General features: G+C 42.9%; 1 protein-coding gene across 1 annotated transcript in view; it reads right to left on the bottom strand.

Moving 5' to 3' along the window:
* The window catches only part of G6PC1 (glucose-6-phosphatase catalytic subunit 1), a 48,966-nt gene that overhangs the window by 35,097 nt on the left and 346 nt on the right, over positions 1–13,523 (bottom strand). The window contains exon 2 of the mRNA XM_068264500.1: positions 1,745–1,854. Coding sequence (XP_068120601.1) covers positions 1,745–1,854 — 110 coding nt within the window. The remainder of the gene's footprint in view (positions 1–1,744; positions 1,855–13,523) is intronic.

A 13,523-nucleotide genomic window follows, 5' to 3' on the forward strand; every position in this document is an offset into this window, starting at 1 on the left:
GAAGGGCATCTGGACAGAATAAAGCCAGGTAAGACCACTCAATCCAAATTTAAAACACAGGAACCGCACATGGCCAGGGCTGAAGGGAAGTGGTCCATGGGCCCTGGGTCCATATGCAATTTACTTTTTCACTTGAGTTTTCTACAAAGAGATAATTTTTCAATTTCAATTTAAAATAACTTTCCAGACCTTGCCAACTGAAAAAGCACCAAAAATTAAATGAAAAAGTACTATCAAAATTATTTTGAGTATTTTTTTACTTTTGGTGTCTTAAAAGGCATTTTATTGACAAGTTTAAAAATATCACCTAGGAGAAAACACAGAAGAAAAAGTGAATTACATATGGGCCCTGGTGTTCAAGGTACATCAGATGGACTGCATGGAGCCCCTCAGTAGTTGCCACCATTCTGTATCATGTCTGATGAAGAAATCTAATGGTGGCCATACACTGGCCCGATTCCCGGCCGTTTCGACAGCAGATTCGATCCTGGGATCGAATCTGCTGCCAATCGTTCGCGGTAAACGCCGCAGACGATCCGATTTCCTCCCGAAATCGGATCGGTCCGTCGATCGCGCCGTGCGGGAAATTACCCTCGATCGCCCGCGGGTAAAGTGCGCGTCGCTAGCGGCGGCCGATCCGATGAAAAATACATTACCTGATGCGGGCTCCCGGGCGTCTTTTCCGCATCTTCTCAGCGCTGCACCCGCTCCATCCCGGCGCTTCCTGGGTCACTGCAGTGACCAGGAAGTTCTAATAGAGGGCGCTCTATTTGAACTTCCTGGTCACGGAGTGACACAGGAAGCGCCGAGATGGAGCAAGAACAGAGCGGTGCAGCGTGGAGAAGATGCCCGGGAGCCAGCGTCAGGTAATGTATGCGCGGGGGGAGGACAGGCGGCAGGAGCAGCTGAACAGATTGTGATCGGTTTCAGGCTGAAATCGATTCACAATCTGTTTGCAGTAAAGGCAGCCATACGATCCCTATCTGATCAGATTCGATCAGATAGGGATCTGTCAGCTGGTCGATCTGATGGCACATCGACCAGTGTATGGCTGCCTTTAAGGGTTTTGAAAGTTTTAATTTCTCTGCTTCTACAAAACCCTTCAGAAAAATATTAAAGTTATCAGTTACAAGTCTTGGAAACAACCCAACAAGCATCTCTTGTATAGGGATGGCCCTGATTAGGAGAACTCATGGAGAAGCATGTGATCAGTTTGATCAGCTGATAGATTTGTAGGGTCCTGATTTGCTGTGATGAGTTCCTGGTTTAACACATGATCAGGGCCAGCAAATCAGAACCTTACAAATCTATCAGCTGATCAAACTGATCACATGCTTCTCCATGAGTTCTCCTAAGCAGGACCATCCCTACTCTTGTATGCAGTTGTTATTGCTCTTTCTTTGACATCATGCACATCTCAGCATGTCATGACTCTACTTATGATTCTTCTAGCATTTAAAAAGCAGTGCATGTACAGTTGCACATTACCACACAAAGTAAGCATTTTTGGGTATTATCTGGTCACTCTGAACTGATGTTACTACACACAAGAATGCTTGACTTCAGGTCTGGTTAATATTAGGAAAAGTGGAAAACAGTATGTCACAGGACCAGGCAGGACCAGAAGTCATGACTTGTGAAATAATGTTCGGCAATATTGTGTTGTCAGGAGCCATATATAACAGCATATAAATACTTAATTGCATGTAATGTTATGGAGAGAAGTATTGATCATAATGCTTACCTGGTCCCGTCTCACATGTCATAGGAAACTGTTCAATGGCTGGAGCTGATACGTTTCCATAGTAATCAGTGTCATGAACCCACCAGTATGGCCTCTGTCCAAATAGAATCCTGCAAACAACATGTAAATTAATCCATACATGATTATAAAATAAGACAGGGGCGTAGCAATAGGGGTTGCAGAGGTTGTGACCGCATCAGGGCCCTTGGGCCAGAGGGGCCCCGAAGGGCCCTCCCTCAACTACAGTTTTAGCTCTCTATTGGTCCTGTGCTCATAATAATCACTTCTATAGATACTTTGAATAGTGGTAATCATTAACAAACTGTTCTCCATCCCCTTCTTGCACCTCTGACACTGTAGTTGGCATTTGCAGATTTTTGTGTGCCGTATCAATTGTTATGTATAGAGTGCTTGGGGGGGCCCCATTGCAAAACTTGCATCGGGTCCCACAGCTCCTTAGCTACGCCACTGATATAAGGAACAGAATATTGTACTGTGTTAGACATCAAGTTTGCCTCAGGCAGCAAAAAGTCTAGAATCGGCCCTCTTTAATGTAAGGCTAATACTATTTATAGATCAACTCAGTGGTTTAAAAGGAAAGCTTTCAAAGCCCTTTGCATGTCTGCATGTCTTTTGTCTTTTAGCCACATCCTTTAAATTGCACCTTTAGGGCCAAATCCACCTTTTTCTGTGGCTTGTTAAGTGCACTGCTTGCTCTGTCCCTACTGGACTGTCCCTCTTTATTATTTACAAATGTTGGAAGGTATGTGTTACCTCTTGCGATCACGGAGATCCGGCCTGTCCAGGCTTAGCTTTCTTTCTGCTAGCAATGAGACCCTCACTAGCCAACAACTGAAGAGTGTAAAGGGTCCCATACACTGAGCCGATTTGCAGCCGATTGGTCGATCTGTTGAGATTGCTTATCATTTTGCATTGGACCTAATGGAAATCTGATGGCAAAAAAAATGCCATCAGATCGATTTTCAATATATTTCATACTGAAATCTATTGGAAATCTGTTCCTAGTAAAAATTGTTCCTAAACACATCAGATAGATCAAAAATCTATCTGATGATCTATCTGCTGCTAATGTAACGAGTGTATGGCCACCTTCAGACTTGCCGCCTAATCATATGCTAATATTATGGCAGCCCATGCCACAACCTCTCCCACTGACAGCTGCTGGAGGGAGGGTGAGTAACATTTTAATTTGGCACCATGTGACACCCATGATTTGGCCGCTGCAATAGGATGTGATGTGAATTACAGCTAAAGCAGTGCTCATTGATTAATTTGAGCGGCAGCAATAACAACAAAATACAAGAAAAACAGTGCAATTCGGGAACCAGCAATAGCTGGAGCCTGAATTATATGGGGAACTAAAAAATTATGTAGTTTGTAGGAGAATAGTTGCCCACATTTCACTGCATCATTTTTGGCAGTAGTCAACAATTTCCATTGCATACTACCAAAGACAATGGAACTCTGTGATGAGACAGCATTTAGCTTTCCAAAAGGAAGCAACATATGTGGACTGGAAGCCTGTGGTCAAGTGACCACCAGAATTCAATAAAAGAAACATAGTTACATAGTTCATAAAAGAAACATGGTCATTTTGAAAGTACTATTTTCTATAATTATACTATATAAATGTTTCACAGGTGGGAAATGCAGAGTTAGTACATGAATGTTAGTAAGATTGTTTCGAAATTGTAGTTAGATTGCATAGTGTGTGGCCACCTTAAGGCAGACTGGAAAATCGCCACCGGAATCATGCCTTTTAATAGGGTCGGGAGTGGCCGTGTGGGAAAATGTCTAATTGGCTGTCTTGTCCCACCTGACTTCAGTATGAAAGATCAAAAAATGGCACCATGGGAAAGTATAGGGCGGTCGTGTGTTTACTGCGGACAGTGAGCTGAGCAACACTGTTCGCCAGTGAATATGTTCGTCCATCCCTACTCCATACTAAATATAACCTGAAAACACACTGCCAGGGCCGGGCCGAGGCATAGGCTGGAGAGGCTCCAGCCTCAGGGCGCAGTGTAGGAGGGGGCGCACAATTCATTCAGCTGTCATTCCTAATTGTGTTTTAAGCAGAAAGAAATAAGAAAAGGGGATACATAGCAGTGACTGCAAGCCAGATAACTAGACATTAAGGTGTTGGGGAGGTTGTGGGCCCTGTGGCACCTCTTAGTCTAATAGCAATCAGTGTGTGACGACTGGGGTGGGAGGGATGGAGGGGCGCACTTTGGTGTCTCAGCCTTGGGTGCTGGATGACCTTGTCCCGCCTCTGCACACTGCCTCCAGCTATACATATTGTATACTACCCCACCTCTTGTTTCACCCTATTCCTTTAGATTGTAAGCTCACTAGGCAGGGTTCTCTTATCCTTTTGTTTCTTGGAATTTGCTATATATTTTGTTCATCATGTTACATTTGTCTAGAGTTGGGCCGAACGGTTCGCCGGCGAACGTGGTTCGCGCGAACGTAGGTGGTTCGCGTGCGGGTACCGCACGCGAACCTTTTGCGGAAGAAGTTCGGTTCGCCCCATAATGCACTGAGGGTCAACTTTGACCCTCTACATCACAGTCAGCAGGCCCAGTGTAGCCAATTAGGCTACACTAGCCCCTGGAGCCCCACCCCCCCTTATATAAGGCAGGCAGCGGCGGCCATTACGGCCACTCGTGTGCCTGCATTAGTGAGAGTAGGGCGAGCTGCTGCAGTCTCTCATATAGGGAAAGATTAGTTAGGCTTAACTTCTTCCTGGCTGCATACCTGTTCTGTTCAGTGAGCCCTCAGCCCACTGCATACCTGTACTGTGATCCTGCCACTGCATACCTGTTCAGTGATCCTGCCACTGCATACCTGTTCAGTGATCCTGCCACTGCATACCTGTTCTGTTCAGTGAGCCCTCAGCCCACTGCATACCTGTACTGTGATCCTGCCACTCCATACCTGTTCAGTGATCCTGCCACTGCATACCTGTTCTGTTCAGTGAGCCCTCAGCCCACTGCATACCTGTACTGTGATCCTGCCACTGCATACCTGTTCAGTGATCCTGCCACTGCATACCTGTTCTGTTCAGTGAGCCCTCAGCCCACTGCATACCTGTACTGTGATCCTGCCACTCCATACCTGTTCAGTGATCCTGCCACTGCATACCTGTTCTGTTCAGTGAGCCCTCAGCCCACTGCATACCTGTACTGTGATCCTGCCACTCCATACCTGTTCAGTGATCCTGCCACTGCATACCTGTTCAGTGATCCTGCCACTGCATACCTGTTCTGTGAACTCTCGCCATGGTGCGCACCAGTCCAGCACGGCCGTCACTAGTACAAACAGCTGTTTGCGGTGCGTTACACGGTGAGTTTGGTGTGTCAGTGTGAAGCAGTACCTTAATTACACTACCTGATTGATGTATACACATGCAAGATGTTTTAAAGCACTTTAGGCCTGTCATTTAGCATTCAATGTGATTTCTGCCCTTAAAACGCTGCTTTGCGTCAAATCCAGATTTTTCCCGGGGACTTTTGGCGTGTATCCCACTCCGCCATGCCCCCCTCCAGGTGTTAGACCCCTTGAAACATCTTTTCCATCACTTTTGTGGCCAGCATAATTATTTTTTTTTTCAAAGTTCGCATCCCCATTGAAGTCTATTGCGGTTCGCGAACTTTAAACGCGAACCGAACGTTCCGCGAAAGTTCGCGAACCCGGTTCACGAACCTAAAATCGGAGGTTCGGCCCAACTCTACATTTGTCATTGTATTTACTATGTCAACCAATTATGTATTATGTTCCAGAGTCTTTATTTAGTGTATACCATTGTCTGTATTATGATGTACCCCATGTTTTGTTCTTGCTCTGTACAGCGCTACCGAATATATCGGTGCTTTATGAATCAACAGCTTTTAACCCCTTACCTTCTTATGTCTCTAATGTGTTCTTGCTTACATATTTAAAGGGCCTAATCATTTTCTCTACATACAAAAGGGAGCAAGGACACTCCAAGATATACACCACTTACTCTAATTAGTGTCACGGTTGATGAAGGTCTTAACATTCTACTCCTTTTTCCCTGCAGAACATGCATGGTCTATCGCCAAATGTGCAAATACTACAATGACTACATGGTAACATTGAGTTTCATTGACCAATTATTGAGTTACATACTTCCCCACTAATTTTTTTTTTAGTGGCATACTCCGAATGGATAAGCTCGGCCTTGAAATTTGGGGCTCTTCTTGACACCACTGTTTGTGCAACCCTAGATTATCACACAATACATGCCAATTTTTCTCGAAAACATTACCAAGTTGGGGCCAGTGGGACCCATACCTCGAAATGATTCTCGCTTGTTACCCCCAAACCCACCCGGATATCACTGCCCATTTTCATAGGCTCCTGGGGCTTGCCACTGCATTCTCTCTACCCACAAGCAAGTCAGTTTTACCTGTTCCAACCTTAAAGTCCTCATCTTTAAAGCAATTTTGTCTTATACTCAACATCTGACATGTCAGTATATCTTTCTTTAGAACAGAAAAGTGAAAACTTGTGATGTGTAGCAGGGTATTACCTGCTGTCAACTTCTAATATGGCTAGTCTCCAACCTGTCCTCAACCTTCTGAATCAATAAAATCTAAGAAGGCAATTTTATGACTGCTACATTCAAAAGAGTAATGAAGAAGGGTGGAGGCACCCAAAAAATAAAAATATCTTAGGTTATACGTTATGAATACATAAATACATGATGTCTCTTACCTCTCCAGATAAACCAAACCAGCAAAACAAGGGTTTAGATTAAGTAAGGTTTATTCAAGCACAATTAAAAATCACCTATGGGGAAAACACCAGCCCCACCCAGTACTCCAGGTCCTGCCAAAACCCTGGGGTCCTTACTAGTCTGGGCACCTAAAAAACATATATGTATTTTTTGGCACTCAGGCTGCAAACTGAATTCTCTAAGTCACTTTATTGACCCGAGAAAGCGAGCAGAGACCCAAGAAATGCGTTATCTATTTAATTGTGCTTGAATAAATCCTACCTGATCTAAACTCTTTGGGTGCCTAATGTAATCTAAACCCTTATAATTCTATTTTTGGGTGCCTCCACCCTTCTTTATTGCCTACTACACCTTCTTTGAAGGTGTCCTTCCCACTAGTGTGGTGCCATTCACAGCTAGTAAGTACCCCAGGAGAGCGGCCACCTGGTTTTGGCTTGGAGTACCGGCCACCCAGTTTCGGCGTGGAGGCCTGGAGTGCCCAGGGACGGTGTTTTCTGCGTAGGCAATATATGTTGGTTGCAAGTTAAACCGTTTAAATTATGTCCCTATCACAATGTTTGGAGCCAATATTTTATTTGGAAATAAAGGTGCATTTTTTTCAGTTTTGCGTCCATCCCTAATTACAAGCCCATAGTTTATAAAGTAACAGTGTTATACCCTCTTGACATAAATATTTAAAAAGTTCAGTCCCTAAGGTAACTTTTTTTTTATTTATTACAACAACAAAAAAATTGGGGAGTGTGGGAGGTAATGAGTTAATTTATAGTGTATTTGTATATGAAATGCTTTAGGGTGTAGTTTTACTATTTGGCCACAAGATGGCCACAGTAACTTTTTGGTCATGCTACCTGCAAGCGTAGGAAGTACGCTTGCAGAAAGTGTTATGAGGCTGGGAAACTGTTTTTTTTTTTTTTTTTTTCACAATGATCACTGCTTCTCATAGAAGCAGCTGATCATTGTGGGGTGCTTAGATCAACTAACGGGAACGGTTTTTCCTGTTCATTGATCTCTGGGCAAGCGGGCGGCGGTATGCACGAGCGCAGGCACTAGCGAGCGGGAGCACGGACAGCAGCGGGTGCGGATATCTCTGTCCCTGGTGGTGAAAGGATGGAAAAAGGGACGGAGATATCCGCACCTGTGGGGGTAGAGTGGTTAACCCATTTTGGTTCCCGGACGTAGAAACTACGTCCAGGAACCATGCGCGCTACCGCGGCCGATCGCGCGCGCTCCCGGCCCGCGGTTCGTTAGCCAAGCAATCAGTGTTGGCTATGGTTGCCCGATCACTGATTCCTCTCCCCCGCTGAAAAAGCGACAGCTTCTCTCGGAAGCTTCGCTTTTTCTGGCTGTAACGTACCCCATACGTCGCTCTAAGCGTGTGTTACGCTTAGAGTGACGTCATGTAAACAAACTCATGGCCGCCATCTTGTGGCCAAAAAGTAAAACTACAACTGAAAGTAAAAAAAATAAAATTCAAACACACATTTACATTATAAATCACATGTTTACATCCCACCCTCCCAAAACTACCCAAAAAAAATGTTTAATATAAAAAAAAACAAAAAACATTACAATAAAAAAAAAAACATGTAAATATTTACATAAGGGTCTAAACTTTTTAAATATCAATGTAAAGATGAAATACTTCTATTTTTTTTTATTTTAAACTTGTAAATAGTGATAGATGCAAAATGGAAAAAAATGTACCATTATTTCCAAATAAAATATTGTCGCCATACATTGTGATAGGGACATAATTTTAACGGTGTAATAACCGGGACATATGGGCAAATACAATACGTGAGTTTTAATTATGGAGGCATGTATTATTTTGAAACTATAATGGCTGAAAACTGTGAAATAATGCATTTTTTTCCGTTTTTTTCTTATTCTTCCTGTTAAAATACATTTACAGTAAAGTGGCTCTTAGCAAAATGTACCCCCCAAAGAAAGCCTAATTGGTGGCGGAAAAAACAAGATATAGATCAGTTCATTGTGATAAGTAGTGATAAAGTTATAGGCTAATGAATGGGAGGTGAACATTTCTCAAGTGAAAACAACGGAACGCGAATGGGTTAAGTTCAGCCAGAAAAAGAAAAAAAAAAAAAAAACACTATCCTGAACATGAACATATTCCAGTGGATCTAGGGGAAGTCAAAAAACCTTAAGGCCTGGGCCAAGGGAAAAATTCCTTCCACACTTCAGGTTTTGGTGTGTGTATCAATTGTTATGTATAGAGTGCTTGGGGGGCCCCAATGTAGAACTTGCATCGGGGCTCACAGCTCCGTAGCTACGCCACTGCACAAAAGTCAATTGGAAAAGTTTAAAAACAATTACCATAAAAAGACAACGCTCTCACAGGATCCCCTTAAATATACCATCAACGTGAGTATAACAATTATTGATGAATTGCATAATCATAATAATTTGTAGACTGTACTATCAAATAAGGTGCTTTGCCATTGCCTCTGATGAAGCAATTGGCAAGCTGTGATACGGGCTAGGTCCCCCAAAGCTTTCCCTGGTAGCCTAGTGGTCTCCTTGTACCCCAATCTATTCTGCCAGTAGATTCAAGGTCCGCCCGTGCCCCAAAGTGCTCCCAGGTAGCATAGCTGTGCCCCTATAGCTTTCCCTGATAGTCAAGAAGTCCCCCTACTCCCCATAGATTTCCCTGGTAGCATAGAGGTGTTCCTGTAACCCCCCCCCCCCCCAGCTTTCCTTGGTAGATTTGTGGTCACTTTGTGCCCCTATAGCTTCCTCTGGCAGCTTTGTGGTCTCCCAAAGGCTTTTCCAATCCTTCTTCATCCCACCGCTACTCACTGGGATCTTTTACTTCTTTGTGGACCGTGCTTCCGTCTATGTATAAGAACGTATTAGACAAACCCTTGTCAAACATGTTCAGAGGGTCCCAGCACTGGGGGTTAAGGAGGATGGAGGAAGTCTGTGGCCTATCCAGAGGCTTCCCACTTCTGAGGTAAGTAAGTAATTTTCTTTATTGCTTTTTCTTTAGGTCCCCCATAATTTTGGTATCTTGGAATCACACAGCTGTAATAACTGAAGTGGAGCCCACAGATAAAAGCTAAGACTGCCTCTTCAGCAGTATTATGCATTGTGGTCTGTTGACTGTTGGACTGAAAAACATGCTTGACCTCACTTTGGGCCGATTAAAAACTAGGTGGAAGGCTTCATTGCTCTGCCTGGGGCCTGTGTGATCTTAATCCAGGTCTGTTAACCAATGCTGGCAGTAAAGCTGTTGCAGGACGCAGGGGCTTAACTAGAAATTACCACTCTGGGCACAGTCACTGTCATTGCAGGGGTGATTGTTATGCTGGGAATACACCATGCGTTTTTTTGGCAGATTTACTTTCCGATCGATTTACCGATTGTTTTTCCAATCGTTTTTCTGTTTTTCATTCACTTCAATGAGAAAAACGATCAGAAAAACAATCGACATCAGATCAGACCTGTCAGAAATTATCTATTGAGCCATCTATGCTGATAAAACTCATGGTGCATTCACAGCATTTCATCCCTGGCAGGACAAGCATCTCACCACAGGTGTCTTAAGTTGATGCCAGTGGGCAAACAACTTTTCTCTATTTACAATGTATATTTTGCAAATGAAAGGCAAGGTGACATAGTAGATAGCATTCTACTCTTGCAGTGCTGGGGCCCCGAGTTAAAATCTGAGTGAGGGAACTATGTGCATGGAGTTTGTATGTTCACCCTGTGTTCGCATGGGTTTTCTTTGGGCACTCTGGGTTTCTCTCACATCCAAAAAACATACTAAGTTTATTAGTTGTCTCTCTCAAAAAAAAAAAAAAAAAAAGACGTTAACCACTTTATGCAAAATTTACATTTATAAACATTCTATTTTTGCACTTTAAAGGGATACTGTAGGGGGATCGGGGGAAAATGAGTTGAACTTACCCGGGGCTTCTAATGGTCCCCCGCAGACATTCTGTGCCCGCGCAGCCACTCGCTGATGCTCCTGCCCCGCCTCCGGTTCACTTCTGGAATTTCAGACTTTAAAGTCTGAAAACCACTGCGCCTGCGTTGCCGTGTCCTCGATCCTGCTGATGTCACCAGGAGTGTACTGCACAAGGCCCAGTATGGTCTGTGCCTGTGCAGTACACTCCTGCTGACATCAGCGGGAGCGAGGACACGGCAACGCAGGCGCAGTGGTTTTCAGACTTTAAAGTCTGAAATTCCAGAAGTGAACCGGAGGCGGGGCCGGAGCATCGGTGAGTGGCTGCGCGGGCACAGGATGTCTGCGGGGGACCATTAGAAGCCCCGGGTAAGTTCAACTCATTTTCCCCCGACCCCCCCTATAGTATCCCTTAAATGCAAATAGGGCATTTATAAAAAGCATACGCCTGTGGGTGCACACATTTGAATCCCTTAAGGCCATGGCATGAAGTGGCTGTTAACCATGTTATGGGCACTAGACTATGGCTACAGTAGGGAGAAGAGGGCAAGCGTCTCTGAGGGACAGTTTATGACATGACTATGGACTTTGTAAAGCTCTGCACAAGATTTTACCTAAATAAATAAACAGTAATAAAATCTGATTGGTAGGGAATTCATCTTTGAAATAGGTTTCACATTAGACTATCCCTGTGCTACAGAAAATGAAGATAAACAAAATTGTCCTCCCTCCTAGACTTCTTTAAGCATATACTTATGAACTTATATTGTCCTGTGCATTTGCATGTAACAATTTCAGAAATACGCCGAGTCCCCTTTAACCCTGGTTACTTTATATTGTGATGTGATTGTTCTTCAATTGCAGTGCAACGGTTACAAAATGTAGCATCGCACCTTAATGGTGTGGAACGACCATACAGAAAGCCTTACATTATCATGAAAGTAAGCCTCACTGTCAGCACGTTATCCTGTACGTCCTGCATTGCCTTGATAGAAGCAGTCACATTGCACCAGGATCAATGTGATAGCCCTGTAGGGTTATCATTGCTTTTGCGTCACTGAGTAAGTATGAAAGAAGCCTGAATGTACACAATTGGGCTGATTTATCGAAGAGGTGCAAAAATACTGTGACGTTGTAGCAGTTGCCCAGAACAACCAGTCAGAATTCATGTTCTATCCAGCTACTGAAACCGGACTATTCTGTACAGCTGCTTCAGTTGTCTTGCTTGAAAAATTGGCCCCAAAGTATTCTGAACGCCTAAATTTAGCATAATTCTAACTTACAGTTAATAATAATATTAATAATAATATATAGTTATATATATATTGTACAGTAAAACCCCTGTTATCCAGAACTCATTTAACCAGAAGTCTCAGCAAATAAAAAAAAATGCTGTCCTTGCAGGATTTATAAATCTACCTTTACACTACTTTATTCAGTAATAAACCTCTGTTACATTTAGTAAAGTCTGCCCTTTGTCTTAATTTGTTTTTAATTACTTAATTTGCTATATTTAGTTTTACTCCCTCCACGCTCTCTTAATGCAAGTTAGAAAGTGATAGAATATATATTATATATTTTATTTAAAAAAATGTGATGAAATACATTTTATATATTTTATAAAAATAAACAAAGATGTTCTATAATTGAGGGAAACAAAAAATGTTATTCTTTTCATATCATCCCAGTCCTGCATCTGTTTTCTAGCAGAGCCAGGACAAGGTCCTCCAGCACCCAAGGCTAAGACAAAAAAGTGTGTCCCCCATCCCTAACACCCCAGCTGCCACACACTGATTGCTATCAGAGTAAGAGGTGCCCCAGGGCCCGCAACTCCCCCCCCCCCCCCCCAACACCTTAATCTCTAGTTATCTGGCTTGCAGTCACTGCCATGTATCCCTTTTTCTTATTTCTGTTTGCTTCAAACACAATAGGGGAATGATAGCTGAGTGAGTTTTGTGCCCCCTTCTACACTGCGCACTGCGCTCTCTCGCCTCTGCCTAGGCCCGGCCCTGTTTTCTAGTGCAGTTTTGGGATTGAAATAAACAAAAATCTGTTTACTAGAGGAAAAGCTTTGCCACTACTGTTCTTATGGCATAAGGTGCATACACATATCAGACCATAGTCTTTGGAAAATGAAAGATCACAGACCAATCTTACCACCCTTCATGTAGTATGAGAGCCATACCTTCACAGTCTTTTCTATGGAGCTGAACTCCACATCAGAAAAAAATCTTTGCAAGATGCTGCACACACAGATGCTGTACAGACACAAAAGACCAGTATCTGCAAAAGATCTGTTCCTGCCAAAAATCCATTCCTGCAAATTGCAATGATACTCTATGAGATCTGCAGATCATCATACACACATGATTTAACTGACATTCATCTGCAGATCAAGCAATCATCCGCAGATCTGAAAATCCATCCTGGTGGATCTGATCTGCAGATGATTGTCAGTTAAATCATGTGTGTATGATGATCTGCAGATCTCATAGACTATCATTGCAATTTGCAGGAATGGATTTTTGGCAGGAACAGATCTTTTGAAGCTACAGATCTTTTGAGTGTGTGCAGCATGTTTGTGTGCAGCATCTTGCAAAGATTTTTTTTCTGATGGGAAGTTCAGCTCCATAGAATAGACTGTGAAGGTATGGCTCTCATACTACATGGAAGGGGGTAAAATTGGTCTGTGATCTTTCATTTTCCAAAGACTATAGTCTGATGTGTGTATGCACCTTTAGCCTACAATGAAATTAATGAACAATTAACATTTTGTAGGAATGGAAATCCATGTGTATTTACTCCCAATGCAGGCCATTTATACTGTTTCATTATCAGAATTTCATTTAAATATACATGTGGCATGAACACACCATTATGGCTTTGATAAATATTTAAGATACTGAATAGATTTTATACTACAGGAGTAGGCATTGATTTTTGAAAATGCTGTAAAGATATTGAAAAGTACATACAATTTAGATCAGTGGTGGCCACTATTGCCTAGCCCTACACTTAATATTTAAGTTGTTATCTAAAAATGATTTACAGTCAAAGTACTGCAACTTGGGGAA

Source organism: Hyperolius riggenbachi, chromosome 12, assembly GCF_040937935.1.
Source record: "Hyperolius riggenbachi isolate aHypRig1 chromosome 12, aHypRig1.pri, whole genome shotgun sequence".
Classification (NCBI taxonomy): domain Eukaryota; kingdom Metazoa; phylum Chordata; class Amphibia; order Anura; family Hyperoliidae; genus Hyperolius; species Hyperolius riggenbachi.